The 23,817-nt window shown below is 45.9% G+C and overlaps 1 protein-coding gene across 1 annotated transcript in view; it reads right to left on the bottom strand.

Moving 5' to 3' along the window:
• LOC147437310 (O-fucosyltransferase family protein) overlaps window positions 1-23,817 on the bottom strand; it is a 65,655-nt gene that overhangs the window by 23,307 nt on the left and 18,531 nt on the right. The window contains exons 5-8 of the mRNA XM_086486865.1: window positions 5,612-5,700; window positions 5,404-5,530; window positions 5,033-5,316; window positions 4,742-4,871 (exon numbers count right to left, since the gene is read on the bottom strand). Of these exons, the coding sequence (XP_086342991.1) occupies window positions 4,742-4,871; window positions 5,033-5,316; window positions 5,404-5,530; window positions 5,612-5,700 (630 nt within the window). The remainder of the gene's footprint in view (window positions 1-4,741; window positions 4,872-5,032; window positions 5,317-5,403; window positions 5,531-5,611; window positions 5,701-23,817) is intronic.

Raw genomic sequence — 23,817 nt, forward strand, 5'->3', positions numbered from 1 at the left:
GAGTGATGACCGAGTTCCTAGCAAGGTAAGGAAATTGACGACCGAGTTCCCAGCCAGGGAAGTGAACTGATGCCTAAGTACCCAACAAGGGAAGTACGGCCTCGTGCCTAAGTCCTTTACGGGAAAGAACGGCTTCGCGCCTAAGCCCTTACGGGAAGGAACGGCCTTGTGCCCAAGCCCTTTACGGGAAAGAACGACCTTCGGGTCTAAGACTACAGAACGGAGGGGTTTCCTCGGGTTCTTGTGCTTGTATACGACTCTCCCTGAATAAAGAATACTCTTGACGGGGGGGGGGGGACCAGCCCATCTTCTGGTCCCCAATACTGTGTCAATTCTCTCTCTCTCTCTCCCTACTCGTCATGATGAACTGTCTCTCTTAAATTCCGCATGATATTTATCTGAGTGAGGAGCTACGCTTCCGTATTTGTGACACAGAGTGGGCATTTAGTGCAAAGTGCACTTATGATCCTTCTGTCCATGATGCATGTATGTCAGTTGCTTCAGATTCACATGTGTCGTACTTTGACAATGGTCCTACAAAGCACATTACATCACATCTTGACTTGTTTACCTCTCTTGAGGCTATCCCTCGTGGGAATACAATCACTTGTGCTAGATTAAAGATAGGAAAAGAGATGTTAGCGAATAGCAGTTCTTTCACACTTGTTGATGCACTTTATGTACCTGGGTCAAAAAGAACCTTTTGTCTGTATTTGCACTTGCTAGACTTGGTCTTGTTGTGAAATTTGTGGATGACACATGTACAATTCATGATCTCAGTTTTGGTGATGTCATGGGCCGCATAAGCTCACTTTGTATAACAAGTGTGGGCAGAATTTTGCAAATGCAGTTGTGGATTCAAAGACTGATCCAAATGCAAAACTTTGGCATGCACATTTTGGGCATCTGAATTTTGTCAGTTTGCTGCGTTTGCAAAAATCTGATATGGATGCTTCTTTGCCGCCTCTTGAAGCACCTGTGAAGCATCTTTGTGAAGGTTGTATTTTGGGTAAGATGCAGCGATCGAAGTTTCCAAGGGATGGTTCAATTGTGCATAGTGATGTTTTGTGGGCCCATGTAAATTCCGTCCTTGGGCAATTACCTTTACTCCTGACTTTCATTGATGATTACGCCAGGCATGCATTGGTGTATCCACTTAAGGCTAAGTCCAAAGTGTATATGTGCTTCAAAATATTTCTGGCTATGGCTGAAAATGTCTCTAATGTACTATGGGCACCCTCCGTTCAGATTGAGAAGGGGAGTATATGTCTCATGAGCTTAATGCATTTCTGGCTAGTTGTGGGATAAAACACCAATGTACAGTGCCGTATACACCTCAGCAAAATGGTGTTGCTGAAAGGGCACAATGTATGGTCAAGAGTCAAGCTTTGCCACATTCGTTTTGGCTTGAGGCCATCATGTGTGCCACTTATGTACTTAATAGGTGTGCTACGAAAGCTTTGCACTCTCTATGACTCCCTATGGAGCATGGCATGATAAGAAGCCATCTATTGATCACATGCACGTTTAAGGCTGTCAAATGCATTATTATTGGTTACAGTACCGAAAGCAAAGGTTACATGTTATACCATCCACAAACAAAGCGTATCTTGGTTTCACGTGATGCTATGTGTTTATGGAAGCCTTTGTTGTCATGTACTAGATAGAAGAGACAGTAATGCAAGCTCAAAGGACATTTATGACAGTTTGGTGCCTCTTTTCAATGGTGGAAACTCAAATGTAAATTTCAATGAGGCAAATGTACAGCCTATGGGGGTTTTTGAAAATGCTACGGATCAACCTAGTTCTGATGCAGATATACATGTTGTACTTGATGTGGAAAGGGCTGAGAATGAGCAGGCTAGAGGTATGCCAAAATGGTTGGTGCATACTTTGCGTCATTGTAAATTAGATGCACCTTTGTCTAGTCGTACTCGTTCAGATTCTCGCCATGCATCGTATTCATCACATTGTTATGCTTTGGCTGTTTCTAGCTTATATGATGTAGAGGAGCCTCTATCTTTTGATGAAGCATAAATTTCAGAAAATTGGATGACTACCATCCAATCAGAATATGATACACTTATGGAAAATGACACGTGGACTTTATGTGATTTGCCTCTTGGCAAAAAGGCCATTGGTACGAAGTGGGTTTACAACTTGAAACGTAAGCCGGATGGTGAGATTGATCGCTATAAGGCTCAATTTGTTGCAAAAGGTTATGCACAGCAGAAATGCATAGATTATGAAGAGACTTTTGCTCCCACTTGTCGTATGACTACTGTGCGTTTTCTTTGTGCATTGGCAGCTCATTTTGGATAGGACGTACATCAATCAGATTTGTTATTGCTTTCTTGAATGATGACATATTTGAGGAAGTTTATGTAACAGGGCCTCATGGTTTTGTCATTAAAGGGTAGGAAGATAAAGTATGAAAATGTAAGAAAGCTTTGTATGAATTGAAGCAATCTCCTCGTGCTTGGTATGAGAAAGCTGACACTCATTTGGTTAAACGAGGCTTTCATAACAGTCCAACAGAAAGCACTTTGTATGTAAAGTGTGAGAGTGATGTACTTCTCATTGTCGTTCTTTATGTTGATGATTTGCTGATCACTGGACAGAATGAGACACATATTGCTAAATTTAAGGCTGATTTGAATGCTACTTTCAAGATGAAAGATTTGGGGCTGTTTCATTATTACTTGGGCATACACTTTAAGCAGTGTGGATGGTGGCATTGCCTTGTGTGAGACATGTTACACAGAGACATTGCTATGTAAGTTTGGACTTGAGGGCTGCAAGCCTATTGCCACTCCCATGGAAACAGGTTTAAAGTTGAGTCTTCATGATGGTGGCGATCCTACTCTTTACCAGACTGTTGTTGGATGCCTTATTTATGTATGCAACACAAGGCCGGATATTCAATTTGCAATCTCACAGATTAGCAGATTTATGCATAGCCCAAGGTCTAAGCATTGGCAAGCTATCAAGAGGATCTTTCGCTACTTGAGTGGCACTTTACATCTTGGGTTGTTTTATCCCAATGGAGGATCATTGCCGCGAGATTTACATGCTTTTTCGGATTCAGATTGGGTTGGTTATTATGACACACAAGTGTCCACAAGTAGTTTTTGTTTCATGCCCGACAGTTCCTGCATATCATGGTTGAGCAAGAAGCAACCTATTGTGGCCACTTCTAGTTGTGAGACTGAGTATAGGGCAGTCTTCACAGCTACGGTTGAGTGTGTATGGCGCAGACGCCTTATGGTTGATTTGGGTGTTGGACAGGACACTGCCAACATCATCTGCACTGACTGTCAAAGCACATTGGCAGTTGCGAGGAATCCACCTTTCCATGCTCGCACAAAGCACATTGAGGTGCATTAGTCAGAGAGAGACTCTTAGCAAGAGAGATCATCTTGGCTTATGTGCCAACACAGGACAACCTTACAGATCTTTTCACAAAGGCATTGTCTCGTGAGAAGTTCAAAGCTTCCCCCAAAGCTTTGGGCTTACTCCTCTTTGTGGACTAATCTTGTCCTCAGGGCATGGCACTTCCCTATACTCTTATGTGCCAGCTCTCGTTCACCGCATCACTCCCGAGGGCGATTTGTTACCATACATATGTGGTAGTGATGTGTGTGAACACACTTAGGACCACCGGGGTATTTTTTCCCTCACTTTTTTCCCTCGTGCATATTCTATATACGCCCATCATTCTAGGGCTAAATTATCTTTCATTGTGCACTAAGCAATACATACTCTCTGTTGTATGCCTTGAGCTTCTTTGTCTTCTCCAAGCTGCGTGTGTTTCCCTGCAACCCTATTTCCAATTACAGCCTTAGCCTCGCAGATCCAAGCACTTACAGCAAGATCCCATCATCATCTCAGCATCTAGAACCGTTGTATCAGCATTTGTGCAAGCTAAAGCAAATACCTCTCTAGCGAGAGAGAGAGAGAGAGAGAGAGAGAGAGAGAGAGAGAGAGAGAGAGAGAGAGGCCCTTGGAGGGGGTTTGAGACCCCATCTGGTGTTAATCTCCTTTCTCTCTCTCTTTCACTCACAAAACATTCACTCACAGTATCATTCTCTCTTCTCTCTCTAGTCTATTGCACATCTATCTCTCACAAACTCTCTCGTGAAGTAAAAGGAACCTTGAGTACGCATTGAGCACTCGTCCTGAGCATTCACTATCAATCACTTCCGCTACACATTACACTCTATGAGCACCATCCTAAGAAAGTGCATTAAACTTGTGGAGCCTTATGAGCATTTTTTGTGAGTGTGTCTTGATCAACATCTAGTTTTATGGCCATCTCCCTCCGAGTAACTATCCTACTAAATTTAGACCCCACGACTGTTGAAGGCTTGTTATGGGTAATTCATGCCAACCAATAAGAGAGAGAGAGAGATACATATCAAAAAATAGTCAAAAAGGAGAAAAAGAGGAGCAGACTCTGGGGAGAAAGATGTGGTTTATTCTGAACCCTTGGAAGTTGGATCAAAATTGATGCCACATAAAAAATTTGTTAATTTCACCCCTTCTATAATCCACATGAGCCACCAAAATTCATGCCACATGTTTGCCCATGTGTCCACAAAACTCCTTTAAAGTTTAGAAAAATAGCGTTTTTTATTTATATACATGTAACATCTCAAGTAAATTCAAACTTCACACTAAAAAACATTGCTTTCTGACAATAAGATGACTCGAAGAAAATATAGAGTGGACAGATGATAACCTCTTCTGGAGTCAAAGGACATTTTCCAATCATTCTGCGTTCGTCATGCACAAGTCTTTTTTCCGCAAAATTTACTTTACGATATTCCCTAAGAATTTCTTGCTCCTCTGGAGTGAAGATTGCCACACACCTACAAATACAAGAGAGCGCTTGCATGAAACTATTTGCCTGAATGCACAGAATAAGAAAAAGAAGCTATAGCAAGCATTTTTCCCAAAAGATGCACTAGCTTTTGTTTTACAAACAGAATGAAGATCGTGAATTAGGTTGCCAAAAAAGAAAACTGCCTACCCTGCAAAAGCAAGCATGTCCAGCTCAAATCGCAGATGGATTGCCATAAAATGGCCCTCAGAACGAAGCCGCCGAACAATTAGCTGGCTAAGAGACATTACATCCTTGTTGAATCTCAAAGCATGGAAATTTACTCGGCACCTTAGCCTCTGAAATTCATCATTGTTGATTTCTTCTGCCAAACGATGGGAAAATGGAGTAAGATATACTGCACCATGCTCCTTCATTTTGTCTAATGCCACCGTCGTATACCAATCAGGCGATGCGTCTCGTGGAGGCCGTAACTGCACCAGGTTGCACAAATAAGGAGGGATCATTAGAACCAATCACCAGCAATGCATCAAACAGGACACAACTTGAGTCTTGATCACCTGGAAAGCTTTCAGCTTTTTCTTTTTATTGGCAACCATGTGGAAAGCTGGTGGGGCCATTACGATGTCCACATCATTCTTTAAGGACTTGATAAAATGATCAACATCATATATACCTGGAAAGCCACTGCACTTCAAAGCTCTGATTACTGCCTCATGGCAATTTAAACTGAGAATTGCAAAGAAAACAAGTGCAAATATGGCACACCTTTTGTCATGCCAAAACGAGTTAGCATCAAGCTCTGGCAACACAAGTATTGCGTTCATTATCCTTGCTGCAAGAACAGCATTGCATATCTGGCAGAAAAAATATACATACCTCTCTCTCTCTCTCTCTCTCTCTCTCTCTCTCTCTCTCTCTCTCTCTCTCTCTCTCTCTCTTGCTGCTGCTGCGTGATGGGTTCTTGCTGCTGCTGCCACCTGGCCTGCTGACCTACTGGCGCGTGAAGCAACCCCCCCTGCGTCGCCACAGTCTGCCCCCGCCGCCCTCTGGCCTGCGCCGCTGCGCGCTGACAGCCTCGTGCAGGGCACAGGAACGCACAGAGCGCTGGGCTCTTGGACCAGAGTTACCGGGGAACGCCATCCCATGGGCAGGGAACGCCGGAACGGCGTTCCGGGGGGGTTACATGGTCCGGAACGGCCCGGAACGGCCCGGAACGGCCAGACGTTCCGCAGGGACTTTTGGTACCGGAACGGCTGGGAATGGGCAGATTTTCAAATTTTGGTGATTTGTCTTGTGAGCCTTCCACTTGTTAAATGTCCCTTCCCCCACCCCTTACCTTCACTATGCACACAAGCTTTCAAGGGCCAAAGCTAAAGCTCTACCCTCTCGACTCTCGACTCTCAAGCTCTAGCCTCTTTCAAGCTTTGAAGTCTAGACTCTAGAGTCTACAAGGCTAAAAGCTCTCCCCCTCTCTATCAAGCTCCCTCCCTCTCTCTCTCAACTTTAAGCTCTCTCTCGAGTCTCTCCCCCCTTCCCTCTCTTCCCCTCTCAAGCTTTCAAGTCTACACGACACACGTTTGTCATAGTAAGACTGAATGGTCTTCAAATCAAGTGTTTTGTGAGTGTTAAGAGTCAAAGGACTCTGATACTACTTCTATTCAATCACAAAGAGCTTGAAATTGCATTATTTGGGTGTTTTTATGCCTCCCGTTCCGGGCCCGTTCCCCCGTTCCGCAGGGGATCCCGTCGCCGTTCTCGTTCCGCGTAACTATGTCTTGGACAAAGCCCAGGAGCATAATCGCTTCTCCACTCTCTCTCAGCAGTCCCGCACAGTCCTACGCGTAGCACTTCCAGCTATTCTACGCGTAGCAAGTCAAGCAGTCCTTCTACGCGTAGGAAGTCACTATCTCCTACGTTCAAGTCTATTTCATTTTAAGCCTTAAGGTAAAATTTAAGTTTAAAGAGATTTTAAGCCTTGAGACCATTCTCTTTACGTTCAAATTTAAAGAGATTTTAAGCCTTAAGGTAAACTGGTTAAGTTTGCCATATTCTCAGCCCCTCACCCTAGTACCCTAGCACCCTACCCCACATTTGTGGCCCGGGTTCGATGGATCCACCTACCGAAGGGGAAGGGCCGGGTGTAGATAGCTACACCACCCCAAAAAAAACGACGGCCACTTTCAAACGGAGAAACAGAGATACTGTACTATCACCAGGATCATTGCGAGTTGGGAAAACCTCCAGGATACATGATGAGCTACTGATGGAGAAGGTCCAGGTGATGCTCAAATCAGAGCTAAACTATATGAGGGATGACATCAGGAAGGAAATGCACGCGAACGCTGAGAGCTACAGGAACTCCATGTATGGAGACATGATGAGAGAACTAAGGAGAGAGCCCCGGGGGGTGCAGAATGAGGAAATTCAGATCGTGAAAACCGAATTACGAAACCTAATCAAGGCCGAAGTAAATGTAACAGAATGCGTTACGCAAAAGAAACTCGATGAGGCAGTAGCAAGTTTTGAAGCATGGAGAACAAATATGGAAAAGCACATGGGGAAAAAAGATGCAATAATCGAGGAGCTAAAAGGAGAACTTGCGGCTTGCAAATCTGCAACTAAGGAGAAGGGAGACGACCAACCTTTGGTGCTGAAGGAGCTCGAGGACATGAAGGATTAGATGAAAGCTCTACGGGAAGGAGATGAACAAAAATCGAAAACGGCATCTTCATGGGCGGAACGTCTTGTTAAGACACAAGAAAAGGTAGATGAAGCAGAGAAACGGATTAAGGATGCGAAGAAAGGGAAGGCCCAGATGCCTGAGACCACACCTACCTCCACCATTATTAATATGACCATTGAGGAAGAGCAGAAAAGGAAGAATCGGGCTCTGCATGTGCGGATCACAGGAGTCAAAGACAAAGAGAATGTAGATGAAGAAGTGAGGGAACTGCTACAACGCATGGGCATCACAGAGCCTACTCACACAAGTGCATGGAGAGTGGGCAAGAAAGGAATCAACGAGAAGGGAAACGTAAAGGATAGGGCACTTATTCTCCGCTTCCCGAATATAGAAATAAGGAAAGAATTTCTAAAGAAGAGGCCAACTCTTAAGAAAACCGGTATTTTCTTGGGAGATGACCTTACATTGGCACAAGTGGCACACATGCAAGAGTTGATGCCAGAGATCAGGGCAGCAAGAGAAAAGGGGAAAATCGCCTTTTATAGAGGAGGGAAAGTAGTGGTTCTGGAAAAGCGCTCATCATGACGGTGCGAGAACTATGGGGCGACGCTCCGGATAGCGGCGTGGAATTGTAATGGATCATATAGGCTAGATGTAGGTGCCTTTGAAGACAGCTTTAGGGACAGAGACACAGTTTTCTACTCAGAGACACACCAGATACCGGGACAGCTTATGCCACATGTGAAGGGGTATTTATGGGAAACAGCTGGTCGACCAGACAAGAGATCTCTACGAGGTAGCCGGGGTTCAGGAGGAGTAGCAGTCTTATTTAAACAGGAGCTGAAACCACTACTACAGGTTATCTGGAAAGATGAACAAGCAAGGTATATGTGGGTGAGAATGAGAGCCGAGACAGGTAGATTTCTATATATCACTATATGCTACTTCCCTCCAAGCACATCAGTCTACTCCTCACCTAAAGGACGGTCCCCTTTCTCCATATTGAATAATGACATATGGGAGTTCTCTAGAGATGGAGACATCGTTCTCTTCGGAGACTTTAATGCCAGAACGGCCAACTCTCAAGCAGTATTCTATGATACTTCCGAGGAAATGCTCAGAGAAGTGGATTTATCACAGGAGGGGCTTACGAGAAACTCACAGGATAAAGAGCACACTGAATATGGGAGACATCTCATGGAGATGGCAACTACACATGGTTTGGCCATACTTAATGGTCTACAGAATTTCCCTTTATCTGGGGGATTCACATGCTTCCCTTTATCTTGGGGATTCACATGCTTCCCACACAGGCATGGGGCAAGTACAGTGGATTATGTCATGACTTCACCAAGCTTTATTTCTAGTATCGAGGACTTTAAAGTGGGACCCAGACCGGTTGGGATTGCAGTGGATCATGCTCTCTTGACCTTATCAATCTCCTTCCAATACAATGCCTCTCAAGTACAAAGGAAGAAGACACACACAAGATATACTTTCACGCCAGAGACTGACTCAGTCTATGTGGAAAAGATCTATAATAGGATGTGGGCAACCGAGCCAGTATATACTCTAGAGGAGATTACTTCTCAGCTAACAGAGATACTACATGGAGCAGCACAAGAGGCATACCCACATACTCAGCCTGATCAGAAGAGAGGATCTGGGAACATGCCTCAAAACAGTTGGTACGACGAGGAATGCAGAGAGACGAGAACCCAGGTCTAGAAAGAGCTTACACTTGGGATCATCACATATAAGCAGTCTCGGATTGCTCTTCGGCGTATAGTACATCACAAGAAAAGGGCATTTTTAGCCAAACTGGAGAAGGATTTATATCAGCTCTTCTTGAGTCGGGACTCACATGAGGCCTGGCATTTATTTCACGAGCACTCGTCGCCTCCGACAATTACTTGTCCTGAGATTTGGGGTCAATATGTAACATCATTATATACGGTATCTGGACAGCCTCCATTACCAGATCCGCTAGAGCCATGCCCTGCTACTAGTACTTTCTTTACTACGGAAATGGTGGAAAAAGCCATTGATAAGATGAAGACAAGAAGAGCATATGATCATGAGGGTTTAGTAGCAGTACATCTGATCCATGCAAGGGATCTACTTTCAAAAGTCCTTGCTCGTCTGTTTAATCGGGTCATGTGTCTGAATCTTGGAAATTATCTACTACCGTACCTATTTTCAAGTCAGGGGATCCTATGATACCCGGGAACTACCGTACCATTATGGTGGGTCACACATTGACCCGACTGTACACATCCATTCTGGAACAAAAATTGAGTAGATGGGCAAAGAATGAGGGCATAAGGGCAACAGGACAAGCTGGATTCAGGAGGGGTTATTCCACTTTGGATCATATTCTTACGCTCAGAGCCATTATTGAGGAAGGAAGAGCAAGCGGGAGAAGAATGTATTGTTGCTTTGTGGATTTTCGGAAAGCTTTTGATACAGTACCAAGGGCCAGATTGATGCGCAGAATGCAAGAGTTAGGGGTCCCCAAAGAGATTATCTGGGGGATCATGGCCTTATACGGGTCAGTAACTGGTTATGTACGTACTCCAGAAGGGGATTCCGAAGAAGGGGATTCCGACATTGTTCATTCCACTGTTGGAGTAAAGCGGGGATGCCCACTGTCCCCTACTTTATTTGGTATGTATATAGATGAGGTATCAGATTACATTGATAGAGAGGGTGACAGAGGTGCTCAACTTGCAGGGTCATGGATCCCTTTGTTGTTGTATGCAAATGATATTGTATTGATAGCAGAATCACCAGATGGAATGCAGAGGCAGTTAGATGCATTACATAAATTCGCGGAAGACAGCGGACTGTCGGTAAACTTGGGTAAAACCAAAGTTATGGTGTTTAACACCACACCGCAATGGGTTAGGAGATCGCACCTACATTTGCATATGGCCAGGATACAGTAGAGTACACACATGCATCCACATACCTTGGTGTGGTATTAACAGGACCGAAGTTTACTCTTAAGAAAGCAGCGGATGCTAGATTGTCCAGAGCCTCTGCGGCCTTGGGAGGGTTGGAGAGGATGTGTTCACAAGTGCAGTTTCAGGAACCACGAACAAAACTTTAGCTCTTTGATACTGTGGTGGCTTCGGCTATGCTTTATGGGGTCCAGATTTGGGGATCATCTGTGGATCAAGATAATTGGAAGTCAATGGAGAGACCTTTGGTATCTATGATTTCCCGAATGATTAGAGCCAAGGCCTCCGTACCACACGCGATTACTCGAGCGGACCTAGCTGCCCCTCCGATAGAAATTGAAGCTCTTACCAGATCAGTATCCTTTATACATGGTTTGTGGGATACAAATAATTGCTGATATACTAGATTGGCCTTCGAATCCTCTCGACAATTAGCAATGAAAGGAGATACATCATGCTGGTATGCGCAATTGTCCTCGTGGCTTTAGAGACACGGGTTCAGTATGGAAAGATTACCCCCCTTCCAATACTCTCTTGAGGCTCCATCACTCGCAATCACACGAACGGAGATTAATAAAATCATCCGCCAGGATCTTATACAGTTGGACACCAAGAGGACATGGGTAGACCCTACACAAGAATTGGGCACGAAGATGGCCGACTACAAAGAAAACTTCCTACAACTATCTGAAGATGGTTTTGTGATTCGCCCGAGCTACATGGATACCCACCTGTCTCATGGTTTGAGATGTGCTATTGGTCAGATTCGTACATCCTCACACCAGCTGGAAATTGAATTTGGCAGATTTAGGGGAATCCCACCTGAGAGCAGGATTTGCAAGTTATGCGGAATGGAGCCGGAGACAGAATTACACTACATATGTCATTGCACGGTATACTATGAGATACGTGGGCGTTTCCATTGCCTATTTAAAGAAGGCTTTGGACCTCTAGATAGAGTCATGCAATACCAAGATCAAAGGTGCTTGGCTTGTACCTACTGGAACTACATCGGCACAGGGATAATCTAATGAGAAGACAAAGAGCACTACAGCCTCAGAGGCAGATCACAGATTTCTTCGGATCGAGAGAAGCAGGAATTGAAGGAGAAGCAAGAGGCCAGCAGCGAGCACAAAGGAGTACCCACATTCATACCAAAGGCACCCTCATTGACAGGGCGATCGAGCTTAGGAAATCGAGACGACCACGACCGAGATGCAAAAGCACACTTCACCGGAGGAGACTACAACAAAGGATTAGAAGCATTCTAGCCAGACACCCAGAATGCTCCTAAGAAGTTTATCTAATACTTTGTATTTAGTTTTTCGCATTTATTTTCACACTTTTCAGACATTGTAATAGATTCACCACTTTTGTATCAGTTTGGTCTCATAGGTCAGTCTGGCCTTTTGAAGACGTTAATACAACATTTCATTTCTCTCTCTCTCTCTCTCTCTCTCTCTCTCTCTCTCTCTCTCTCTCTCTCACACACACACACACACACACACACAGGCTGATTTCTATTACATAAAAAATCCCACAAAACACCCAAATGGTGCCGATTCTACGGCAAGTACATCACTGATTACAAAGCATGCCCCAAGGCGAAATTTAGAAACTGTCAAAACCGAAAACTATAGAAATCTGAAAGCCAGGATTCAAAACCTCTCTTAAAGAGCCAATCAAAATCTTTTGTGGCAGACGAACAACCCCCCTTGCAGCTCGCTGCTGTCCTCGCCTTCTCCCCTGCGCACGCTCTGTACCCCCCTCCCTCGCCATCGCTCTCCCCCCCCCCAAGCCTCCCTCGCGCTGCCTGTCCTGCCCGCCCGCTGCCTGCATTCAGCACCAGCGTGCATCAGCCACAGCGCGCAGCCAGCCTTCAGCATTGCCGCCCCACGCCGCCGCATCTCAGTCCCCCCCTCCCGCCGTGCCGTCAGCCCCAACCTCGCACTCGTGTTTTTCCCGGTCCCCCCCCCCCCCCCCCCGTTCTGGCTCGGCTAATTTCGTCAGCATCTCCGTCGTGCTCAGCTAGCAGAGGGCCACCGCTCGTCATCGACATTTCGCCCTTTCTTCACGGCAGCAGACACTAATGGAGGCTCATGCTCCATCTCAGAGGAACTCTCAGGAAGCCCCCTCGCCCGATCCCGCAGAGCCCAGCATCAAACTTGCTCTCTCGCCGACAGAGCAAGCGAGCCTCGCAGCAGAGGTGGAACGCTTGCAGGCGACTTCCGACATCTGCAAGATTCTCGGCACCAGACCCGGCATAGGAGAGGTGCGCGATCTTCTCCAGGCCCGCCTCCTTGTCGAGGTGGGCAAGATCTTGGATGTTCAGTTCCTCGGACGTGGCTACTATCAAATAGAGCTCGAGACCTCCAAGATGGCGTCCAAGGTCATCGCGATGAGTCCCTTGCCCATCGGAGCAGTTCGAGCCCACTTTCGACAGTGGAGGCATGGTTTCGATCCAGCTACAGATGTTCTGGTAAAGGAGGCAGACCTGCCCATCTCCGTCTGTTTTCCCGGTTTGAGGAGGGAGTACCTGCCACTTTTGTCCAGGATAGGCTCAGAGATTGGGACTGTCCTAGAGACACCTCGCACGGCAACCTCTGTAGCTGCCAAGGCGGCCGGCGTCCCCACAGTTACGTGTTCTGGTTCGAAACACCCACTCTCTCACGAAGGTCATCCTACTCCCTAGGGTGAGTGGAAGTTGGTTCCGTCAAAGCGTGGAGTATTCGGGCCTCCCGAATCACTGTTTCATTTGCAAACAGATGGGCCATTTGGCTAAGGCCTGTCCTCGTAGGAGACCTCGACCCACAACACAAGCGCAGCCTACCAAGGTTGAGCATGCCCAGCAGCCAGACACACAGGATGCACAGGCTGGTACCTCGACTGAGACAAGCAATGAGACAGCTGACGATTGGCAGCAGGTTCATGGCCGCCGCCAAACAGGGAGAAGCAACCGCCAAAGTGGTGATGAGATCACGCATGGCGCCTCGACGCCCACCTTGCTCTCACATCTACAAGCCTCGGCTTCGGCCACCAATCGACGTTCCTCTTGCTCCGCCGCTCCCACACGCTCTTGTCGACGTGACTCCTCTTGCCGTGTCACAAGCTGCTAACGTGTCAAAGCCCTGAAGAAGGGAGCCAACTTGCAGATGTCGGCCGAGGGACCTAAACCCTAAGAAGAACAAGTAACAGAAGGAGAAGTCCAACCAACTTATGGGGACCCCGTCCAATGGGACCCCAAGTGACTTAAAGGTAAAAATAAAGCAGGACCCACACACACACCCTGAAAGTCTTGCGTGGCAGCTGTACGGAATTCCGAAAATTGCATTGGCATGATGACGTGGCAAACTGTACAGATTTCTGCATTTTGCGCTGACTGTTGTACGGAATTCCGTGATTTGCGCCGACAGTTTTTTGGCATTGCATTTGGACCAGAAGCTTTTGAGTTTGAAAGGTTGTTTGCAGATCGGTCACCAGGGAGAATTCCGTGTAGGGCGCCGATTATCACCAAGACATTCCATATAGGCAATGGCCTCATCCAGGGTGGCAAGGTTATATTTGTGCATATCGTCTTTCAGGTTGGGTTCGAGTCCGTCGATAAAACTGTGATATTTATCAGAGGGACTAAGATTCTCTATCTCCAGAGTTAGCCTTTGGAACTCTGTGATGTACGCGGCCAAGGAACCTGTTTGGCTCAGACGGCGAAGAAAGGACCAGGCATGAAAATCCGCATTGGCACGTTCGAATGCCTTGCGAACAGCACGCCAGAATTTATCCCAAGAAGATGTATGTTTACCATCAGCAACCCATCGTTGCCACCAAAGAAATGTTGTGTCCTTGAGCAGAGAACTAGCAAGTGCAACGTTTTTACTCTCGACCAAATCTGTGTTCGATAAGTAAACCTCCATTTTAAACAGCCATGGTCCAGCACGCGCTTGTCGCGGTGACCATCATAGGGTTCCGGCAGTTTAACATCAAGCTTCTTCTTTTGTGCAACATTAAAAATTTTATAAAGTAATTGAAGTTCACGATTGTCTACCTCATCTGTTGGATCTGGTTCGTTTTGTTCGTCCACTGAAGCTTCGCAAGAAGGTGTTGAATCAACATGTGTAGTCCGAGAAGTTGTAGGACGATTCCGGGAAGTGTTTTGTGTCTACATCTCATCCAAGCGAGTGTGAAGTGATGCGAGACTTGTGAAAAGTGTGGCCATCTGCTCTTTGATAAGAGTAAGGATATCGTCAGATTGACCACCTCCGTCCTGAGAATTCGGCATGGTTACGCCTCAAAGGGAACTATCGAACAGGTGCAGGAGCGGGTTCTAGGATGAGTACTCCTGGAACGGAAAGGCCTTCTGGAATAAGTTTGTGCTCTTGAGTTTGAAGAATCGGGAATAATTATAACATTTGGCTCCGAACAAGAGAATCCAGAATCACAATCACTGCATGCGGAGTGAAATTGTGGGCAAGATTTTGTCCGGGAATTTTTTATTTTATTTTTCTGACAGGTTATTCAACTGCTCTCATCGGCGAAGGATAATGCACGCAGAGTGTGCACACGAGTCAGCACGGGGAGGAGAAGTTGGAGGCGAACCTTCGAATAAAAATGGTGCATTGCTGGCTTTTTTTGACACTTTAATTGAAGGGTTACTGTCACATGGGGGTTAAAATTTATAAGGGTGTTGTTCACATTGGCTTTAAATTTGGGTTAAATTGGGGAAAGGTCGGCCAAGTTGGACATTGGATAATAATTTAAATGTCAAATCGTAAGTGGCTGCCAGCGTTAAATTCCCAACGTAAAGAAACGTGGAACGTTGCCATTTGCTGCCGCTTGGGAGAGAGAGCGCCTTGCCAACCACGAAGGGGTGCGAGTGCAGAGGTGCAATTCAGCCCGACAAATCAGCCAGCGCTAAATTCAGCAATCAGCCCAACGTTCTCAGAATTCAGGTCAGCGCTGCAAATTTCAGCCGAGCGTTTTCATAATTCAGCCCTTAGGGTTGTGTGGGGAAGGGTTCCGCGAAGGGGCACATTGTCACGTGCACATCTAACCCTATGTGCATGTGGACAAGCTACTTCATGTCCAGGGTTCAGGTCGGCTTAGGAAGTGTTCTGGCACCATTGTGAGTCTGTTCGCAGGTCGTGCATGTCCAGGCACTTAGAGTTGTTGCATATCCTCTAGTTGCACACAACATGATCATCAGATTACAGTCAGTAGCCATCATGAGAATTTTACAATTCACAAAACCCATTTTCCCTATTTTAGCCATTTTTCACTTATTAGTAATAAGTGACTTTGTTGGGAAACTGGGTAGGGCAACTTTGGCAAGTCAGTATATAAGAAAAGCTAGCGCTAGCACTTTCTAGCAGAAGAGGCAGGAGGAGTCCAACCACTACAGTGCACCTTCTCAGCAAGTCCAGCGTTTTGGCTCAGGACCAGCCTGATCAGCCCTGGTGTTTTTGCAGACCACAGATCAGCCTAGCGTTTTTGCAATTGCAGATCTACATCAGCGTTTTGCAGATTCCCGGCGACAGAACCATCCCTAGCAGTAGTGTTTTCAATTTTCAGCAGTTAGACTACACACTGCAGCCCCCAAACCTCGCAGACCTCACCTTCCCGTGGCAGATCCTCGCCGCACGGTCAGATCAGCCAGAGTTTGCAGATTCAGCCCACTATTCACAGATTTCAGCATCTGCGTTTCAACGCATCGTCGCCGCATCGTCGTCATCACCGTCGTCACCGACATAGAGTCAGAATTCAGCAGATAGAAGATTTGCAAATTTCAGCCCGTCTCGTCGTCGTCCTCATCGTCGTCGACATTGTCGGCAAGTCCATTGCATTTAGACCATTGTACCAGATTTGTGCAATCAATAGCATAGACCTCTCTCGCCAAAGAGTGGGGCCCTTGGAGGAGGGTTTGACAACATTCTGGTGTCGTATTCTTCTCTCTCTATCTCCCAGTCTCAGCACCTTCATTCACAGTGTTTATCCACTTTGTTTGTGATCATTTGCACTCTCTCACTAAAGGAACGGAAGACTCTCCCTTCTATAAGTAAAAAAAACCCTTATTCGGAGCACTCATCTTGAGCAAAGTTCAACATTCACTTCCGTTGCACGTTACATTGGTATCAAAGCTTTGGCAGTGTTCTGTATCACTCAAGGAAAGAACCACAAGAAATTTTTTTTGCTTGTTGGAGTCGCACGTAACCCAAGTCCTCTTGGGCGTGTCGATTCCTAATCGTGTTTTTGAAGAGTGACAAGTAACCCAAGAAAGAAGGGCTTGTCCGGCCTCCCCTTGTTCCTCTTTTCACTCATTGAGAGCGGACCGTGCACTTAGTGGCCGGCCAATCAACGTGAGGTGGGAAAAAGCAACCTTGGTGTGAGCGCAAGGCCACCAAGGGGTGCGCCCGCTAGGAAGAGTAGAGCTCGGGTAAGAGAAGAGCCTTCTCTAACACAGATTGCAAGCTAAAGAAGAACCTCAAGAACTCAAGAACCTCAAGAACCCAAGAACCTCAAGAATCCAAGTTCCTCACGAAGAATTTTCCCCACCAGGAGGTTTTTCCGACCCTCCCTCTTCCCCATCTACGCCAAGGATTGCACCAAATCCTATGGAGGCTTTGGTCAAGACGATGATGGACATGATGTTACAACAAGAAGCGGATCGCGCCACCTTGGAGCGCGAGCGCGAAGAAAGAAAGGCAGTACTGGATCGCGAGCGCAAAGAAAGAAAGGCAGAATTGGAATGCGAGCGCGAAGAAAGACGGTTAAACTTGAAGCGTGAGCACGAGCAAGCGCGCTTGGCGGCCGAAGACAAAGGGTAGCCTTGGAGTGTGAGCGTGAGCAAGCGCACTGGCGGTCGAAGACAGAAGGGTAGCCTTGGAGAGTGAGCGTGAGCAAGCGTGCTTGACAACCGAAGATAGACGAGCGGCCTTGGAGTTAGAGCGTGAGGCGCAGAGAGACCAACGCATGCAAGAGTTCGTCCTACAGGTACTTACCTCGAAACCCGATGCGGTCAAAGATGTTGGTAGTTCATCAAGTAGCAGAGACTTGAACTCCAACAACCCCGTCAGGGAAGATCACGTTCAGTAAGTATGACGGTAAGATAGATACTAGTGTTATTCATTCTTGGTTGCGTAAATTTAATCTTATTTTGCGACAACTAAGAAGATAGAGGATAGCAAGGTTTTGACGGTAGCCATGTACCTTGCCGGTGATGTCATTAATTGCTACCATGCATGGCAAGAGACACAGTTGGCCGCGCACCTAGAGGAAGCCGACGAAGGCGCGTCCCTTTTCTTCAATTGGGCCGACTTCCAAGACAAGCTCAAGGCGCGGTTTATGCCACCTCTGTACCTAGCACGATTGAAGGACGATTGGCGCAGTCTCAAGCAAAATGGTTTGCCTGTTATGTTTTTCTCTAATCGTGTTTTGCAACTCGACACCAATTACACAAATAGGATGATGAGCGCAAGGAGGCTTTTATTTTCGGGTTGGACAACTATATCAAGTTTGATGTCGAAGTCCTCGACCCCGTAGATCTCAACAAGGTGGTAGCGATTGCTCTCGCACAAGAGATGAAGCACAATAAGGGAAAGCCGAACGAAAACAAGACTTCTCAAAGTACCACTCAGACTTCTCAGAATCCTCAGAACGATAAGAATGGTAAGAATGGTAACTCTTCTAACCAATCTTTCTCTAGTCTCTCAGAAAAGAACACTCACAATGAATCTAAGGGTAAAGCTAACACACTTGCTAAACCTAAGCTCACTCCGTATGAAAAAGCAGCACAAGGAATTTTAGGAGGATACATCACGTAGGAAGGTCGATGTTATCATTGTCACGTCAAGGGTCATATAAAGAAAACATGTCCTAAGATTGAATCTAATGAATCTAAAGAACCCACATCCTCTGTCAATGCCCTAAATGAGCACACTAGTGTGTCCCAAGTTTCTCATGATCCTCCCATTGATGAGTCTCTCATTAAGTGTTATGGTCATGTGAAGGGTCATCGTTTTGTCATATTGTTTGATCCAGGCAGTATACATGATGTGATTAGTGCCTCTCTTGTAGAGCGAGCCCGCCTAGAGGTTAGTCAGACATCTCCTCTTGAGGTGTCTGGCTTCACTCCCAGTATGAACTCTCTCATCACGCAAGAGTGCCTTGATGTGTTATTCACTGTTCAACAAGCGTCCTTCCGCTAAAAAATTGTAGTGTCTCCTCTTTCAGTATGTGATAAGCTTTTAGGCATTCGATGGTTTCGTGAGCATAACCCTCTCATTGATTGGGCAGTCAATACTTTCACTTTCAATGCTAAAAGTGACTCTCCCATTGTCATTCGTGGGGAGGAAGTTGTTCATTCTTCAAATCTCATTTCTAATGTGCAGGCAAAGATGAAAAGAATCAAGAGAAGGAGACTCTCTCAGTCTTTTCTTCTCCAACGCACAACACACATGATTTGCATGATACAGATATGTTTAATCACAAGGATGATGATTTGTATGATAAAGATGTGATTGTTCACAAGGATGATGGATTAGTTGATGCTTTTTCTAGTGAAGCTAGCCTCATTGCAGATTCGATCAATCACGCTAAACCAATCTTGGCTCTCAAGTCAAGGTCCAAAGAACCCTCTCAAGAAGTATTATGTGTTCGTATGATTAGTCAGCACGCATTGTTCGAGTGTTTCATTCGTGACGGTTTCCTGTATTTTGGGCACCGTCTTTATGTGTTCCCTTTCCACAGGCATGCCATATTGTACAATGCACATGATTCACTCATGAACAAGCACGGATGTATGCATGACTCTCTTGAAAAGAAGAAAAGTTTGCATTCAAGGAATTCACATTCCATGTTTCTTCCTTGGCATGACACAATATCCGTGCACATGATTCACTCATGAATGAGCACGGATGTATACAGGACTCTCTTGAAAAGAAGAAAAGTTTGCATTCAAGGAATTCACATTCCATGTTTCTTCCTTAGCATGACACAATATCCGAAAGAGCACAAGAAAGATTGACAATCAAGCATCGGCATGTCCATTGTGATTTGCCACAGTTGATAGATTTAGATCAGAAAGACAAGTTTCAATTATTTTTGGGTATGTTTGATGAACGGTTTGGCACTCCGTCTCTTTGTTCATCTACATTGCATGCACGGTCTTTAAAGAAGAACAATCTTTTTCCAGTCACTCTACATAGAATGGGTATGTTCATGTTTTTGTGTTGAAAGTGCTTTCAAGAATTTTCCTCCTCGGAGATTCTTGAAGAAGGTGGACCTACGTCCATAGACACAATTGGAGCATTGAAGCAGTCACAAATCACTTTGTGTCGCTTTCGGGGCGGCCCAAAGAAGCAAGCGTTGTAGACCTTCATGAAGTTGAAGTATCGCACAACCCATGCATCAGATGTCACGTGACACATCCAACCCTATGTGTCCGTGGACAAGCTACAGCATATCAGGGTTCAGTTAGTCCAATCAGTCTAGATTTAGAAGTGATCTGGCACTTCTGTGAGTCTATTCGTAGACCGTGCATGCCCAGTCACTTAGCATAGATGCATATCCTCTGGTTGCACACAGCATGATCATCAGTATTCCTTTCAGAATCCATCAGATTCAGTCAGGGGAATTTTCAAGTGCATTTAGCCTATTTTCCCTATTTTTGGTTATTTTCACTTATTATTTTTAAGTGACTTTCCAACAAAAGTAGGTAAGGCAATTTTGCTAAGTTAATATATAAGCAAACCCAAGTTAGCACTTTCTCGCAAAAGAGGCAGCAGGAGCTTCCCGCACAACAGGCAACTTCTCAGCAGTACCCCCTTAGCACCCTAGTGTTTTGGATCCCCATCCTCGCCGCACTTCAGCCCTGGCGTTTCCACCTGTTGCATGGTCGCCTTCATCTCCCAGACCCCAGCAGTTGCAGATTCCTCCCATCGCCAGCAGTAGACAATCCTAGCGTTTTTCAACCAAAAACGCCACAGTCATCAGCCAGCGTTTTTCCTTGCAAAAACGCCAGCAAGCCTGTAGACCCTCAGCGTTTTCAGCCAGCGACATCAGCAACAAAAACGCTGATTTTCAGCAGTACAAAAACGCAGATTTCAGCAGATAGAAACGCAGCAGAATTCAGCCTAAGTGGTTGCAGCAGATCCCCCAATTTCAGCCCATGAAAACACAGCCAAAACAGTCATTTTCAGCCACCGAAATTCAGCGATTAGAAGACCACAGATTTCAGCCATCAAGTCGTCGTCGTCGTCATCGGCATAGTCCAAGTTGCATCAGTCCATTGCATACGCATTGTACCACTTTGTGCAATCAAAAAGTAGACCACTCTCGCCGACGAGAGTGGGGCCTTCGGAGGAGGGTTTTACGTCGTCTCCGGTGTCGTATCTCTCTTCTCTCTCTATCTCTCAGTCTCATACACTTGCACGCACATTGTCCATCCACTTTGTTCGTGATCATAGCACTTTCCACTGAGAACGGAAGGCTCTCCCTTCCATAAGAACTAAAAGGAACCTTGAGCACAGTTCGGAGCACTCATCTTAAGCAAAGCGCAAACAATCATTCCGTTGCACCTAACATTGGTATCAGAGCTTTGGCAGTGTTCTGTATCACTCGAGGAAAGAACCACAAGAAATCTTTTTGCTTGTTGAGGTCACACGAACCCAAGTTCGCTTGGGCGTGTCGATTCCTAATCGTGGTTTGTTGAAGAGTGACAGGAATCCCAAGAAAGAGGGCTTGTCCAGCCTCCCCTTGTGTCTCTTTTCACTCATTGAGAGCGGACAGTACACTTAGCGGCCGGCCAATCGACGTGAGGTGGTAAAAAGCAACCTTGGTGTGAGCGCAAGGCCGCCAAGGGGTGCGCCCGCGTAATAGAGTAGAACTCGGGTGAAGAGAAGATCCTTCTCAACGCGATTTGCAAGCGAAAGAAAACCTCAAGAACCTTAAGAACCTTAAGAACTCAAGACCCTCAAGAACCCAAGTTCCTCATGAACTTAAGAACCAAAGATCATAGTGCATGTTCGTCAGCCGAAGTGGAATGGATACTTCGCATACAGGTGATGAGCATGAGAGAGGCAGCGAAGATTTTTCCCCACCAGGAGACTTTTTCGACCCTCCCCTTCGCCATCTACGCCACGAGTTGCACTCACTCCTATGGAGATGATGGTCAAGTCGATGTTGGACATGATGGCGCAACAACAAGACACGAATTGAGTTGCCTTGGCACAACTCGCAAGCAAAGCAGAACAACAAGACACGAATTGAGTTGCCTTGGCACAACTCGCAAGCAAAGCAGAACAACAAGAAACGAATTGAGTTGCCTTGGCACAACTCGCAAGCAAAGCAGAACAACAAGAAGCAAAGGACGGTAAACAAGAAGCCAAGGACCGCGAGCGCGTCGAAAGAAACGCAAGATTTGCCGCACAAGAAGAAGAAAATCGCATTGCTTTAGAACGCGAGCGCGACGCAAGAAAAGAAAGAAAAGAACTAAGGAAGGAGGAAGGGGCAGCACGAGCCGCGGCCTTGGAGGCCGAGCGTGAAGCTCGAAGGGAGCTACGCACTCAAGAATTGCTTGCCCAAGTCCTAGCCTCGAAGACCGAACCACCCAAAGATCGTGGGAGTGCCTCAAGTGGTGCAAGCCACGACACGGATTCCAACCATCAAGTCACAAAGAAGTTGACTTTCAGTAAGTATGACAGTAAGATGGATGCTACGGTTATTCATTCTTGGTTGTATCAATTTAATGCTTATTTTGCGACAACTAAGAAGACAGGAAATAGCAAAGTTTTGACGGCAGCTATGTACCTTGCCGGTGATGCCATCAATTAATACCACGCATGGCAAGAGGCACAACTAGCCGCGCACCTAGAGGCAGCCGACGATTTCATGCCCCTTTCCTTCGATTGGGCTGATTTCCAAGACAAGCTCAAGGCGCGGTTTATGCCACCTCAATACCTCGCACGATTGAAGGACGATTGGCGCGCTCTCAAGCAAAATGGTATGCCGGTTATGTCTTTTTCTAATCGTGTTTTGCAGCTAGGTACCCAATTACGCATGTCGGATGATGAACGCAAAGAGGAATTCCTTTTTGGATTAGACGACTATATCAAGTTCAATGTAGAAGTCTTCGATCCAATCGATCTCAACAAGGCGGTAGCAATTGCTCTCGCACAGGAGATGAAGCACAACAAGGGAAAGCCTAAGGAGAACAAGACTTCCACAAGTACCTCACAGACTTCTCAGAACGGTAAGAACGGTAAGAATGGTAAGAATGATAACTCTTCTAACCAATCTTCCAACAGTCTCTCATCAAAGAATTCTTCCAATAAATCTAAGGGTAAGGCTAACACAATTGCTAAACCTAAGCTTACTCCAGATGAAAAGGTAGCACAAGGAATTGTAGGAGGATACATCACGTCGGAAGAACAAAGCACTTATTCTAAGGAAGGTCGTTGTTTTCATTGTCACATTAAGGGTCGCATAAAAAGAACATGTCCTAAGCTTGAATCGAATGAATCTAAAGAACCCTTAGCACCCACTTCCTCTGTCAATGCAATGAACGATAACACGAGTGTGCCCCAAGTTTCTTAGGACCCTCCCATTGATGAATCTCTCATTAAATGCTATGGTCGTACGTCACGGCACCGTTTTGTCATATTGTTTGACCCACGTAGTATGCATGATGTGATCAGTTCCTCTCTTGTTGAGAGAGCCCGCCTCGAAGTTAGTCCGAGATCTCCTATCGAGGTCTCTGGCTTTCGTCCCAATATGGACGTTCTCATCACGGAGGAGTGCCTTGATGTGTTGTTTGCAATTCAACAGATTGCCTTCACTAGAAGATTTGTTGTTTCTCCTCTCTTAGGATGTGATATGATTTTGGGCATTCGATGGTTTCGTGAGACTAACGCTCTCATTGATTTTGAGGCTAACACTTTAACTCTCAATGCCAAAAGTGATTCTCCTACTGTCTTTCATGGAGAGGACATTCATCCTTCTCCATCTCTCATTGCTAATATGCAGGACAAGGTTGAAAGGATTCGGGATAAGGAGATTCTCTCAATCTCTTTTTCCCCACACAATGACACACAAGATTTGCAGGATTATGAGAAGCATGATGATTTGCATGATCAAGATGTGATTTCTCACAAGCATGATGAGCTGCATAAAGATGATGTGATTGCTTACAAGGATGATGTGTTAGTGGATGCTTTTACTAGTGAAGCTAACCTCGTTGCACATTCGATCAATCACGAAGGATCGATCTTCGCTCTCGAGCCTAGATCCACAGAACCCTCACAGGAAGTATTATGTGTTCGCATGATTGATACGCA

The sequence above is a fragment of the Adiantum capillus-veneris genome, chromosome 17 (genome assembly GCF_014529385.1).
Source record: "Adiantum capillus-veneris isolate H3 chromosome 17, ASM1452938v2, whole genome shotgun sequence".
In the NCBI taxonomy this organism is placed as follows: Eukaryota; Viridiplantae; Streptophyta; class Polypodiopsida; order Polypodiales; family Pteridaceae; genus Adiantum; species Adiantum capillus-veneris.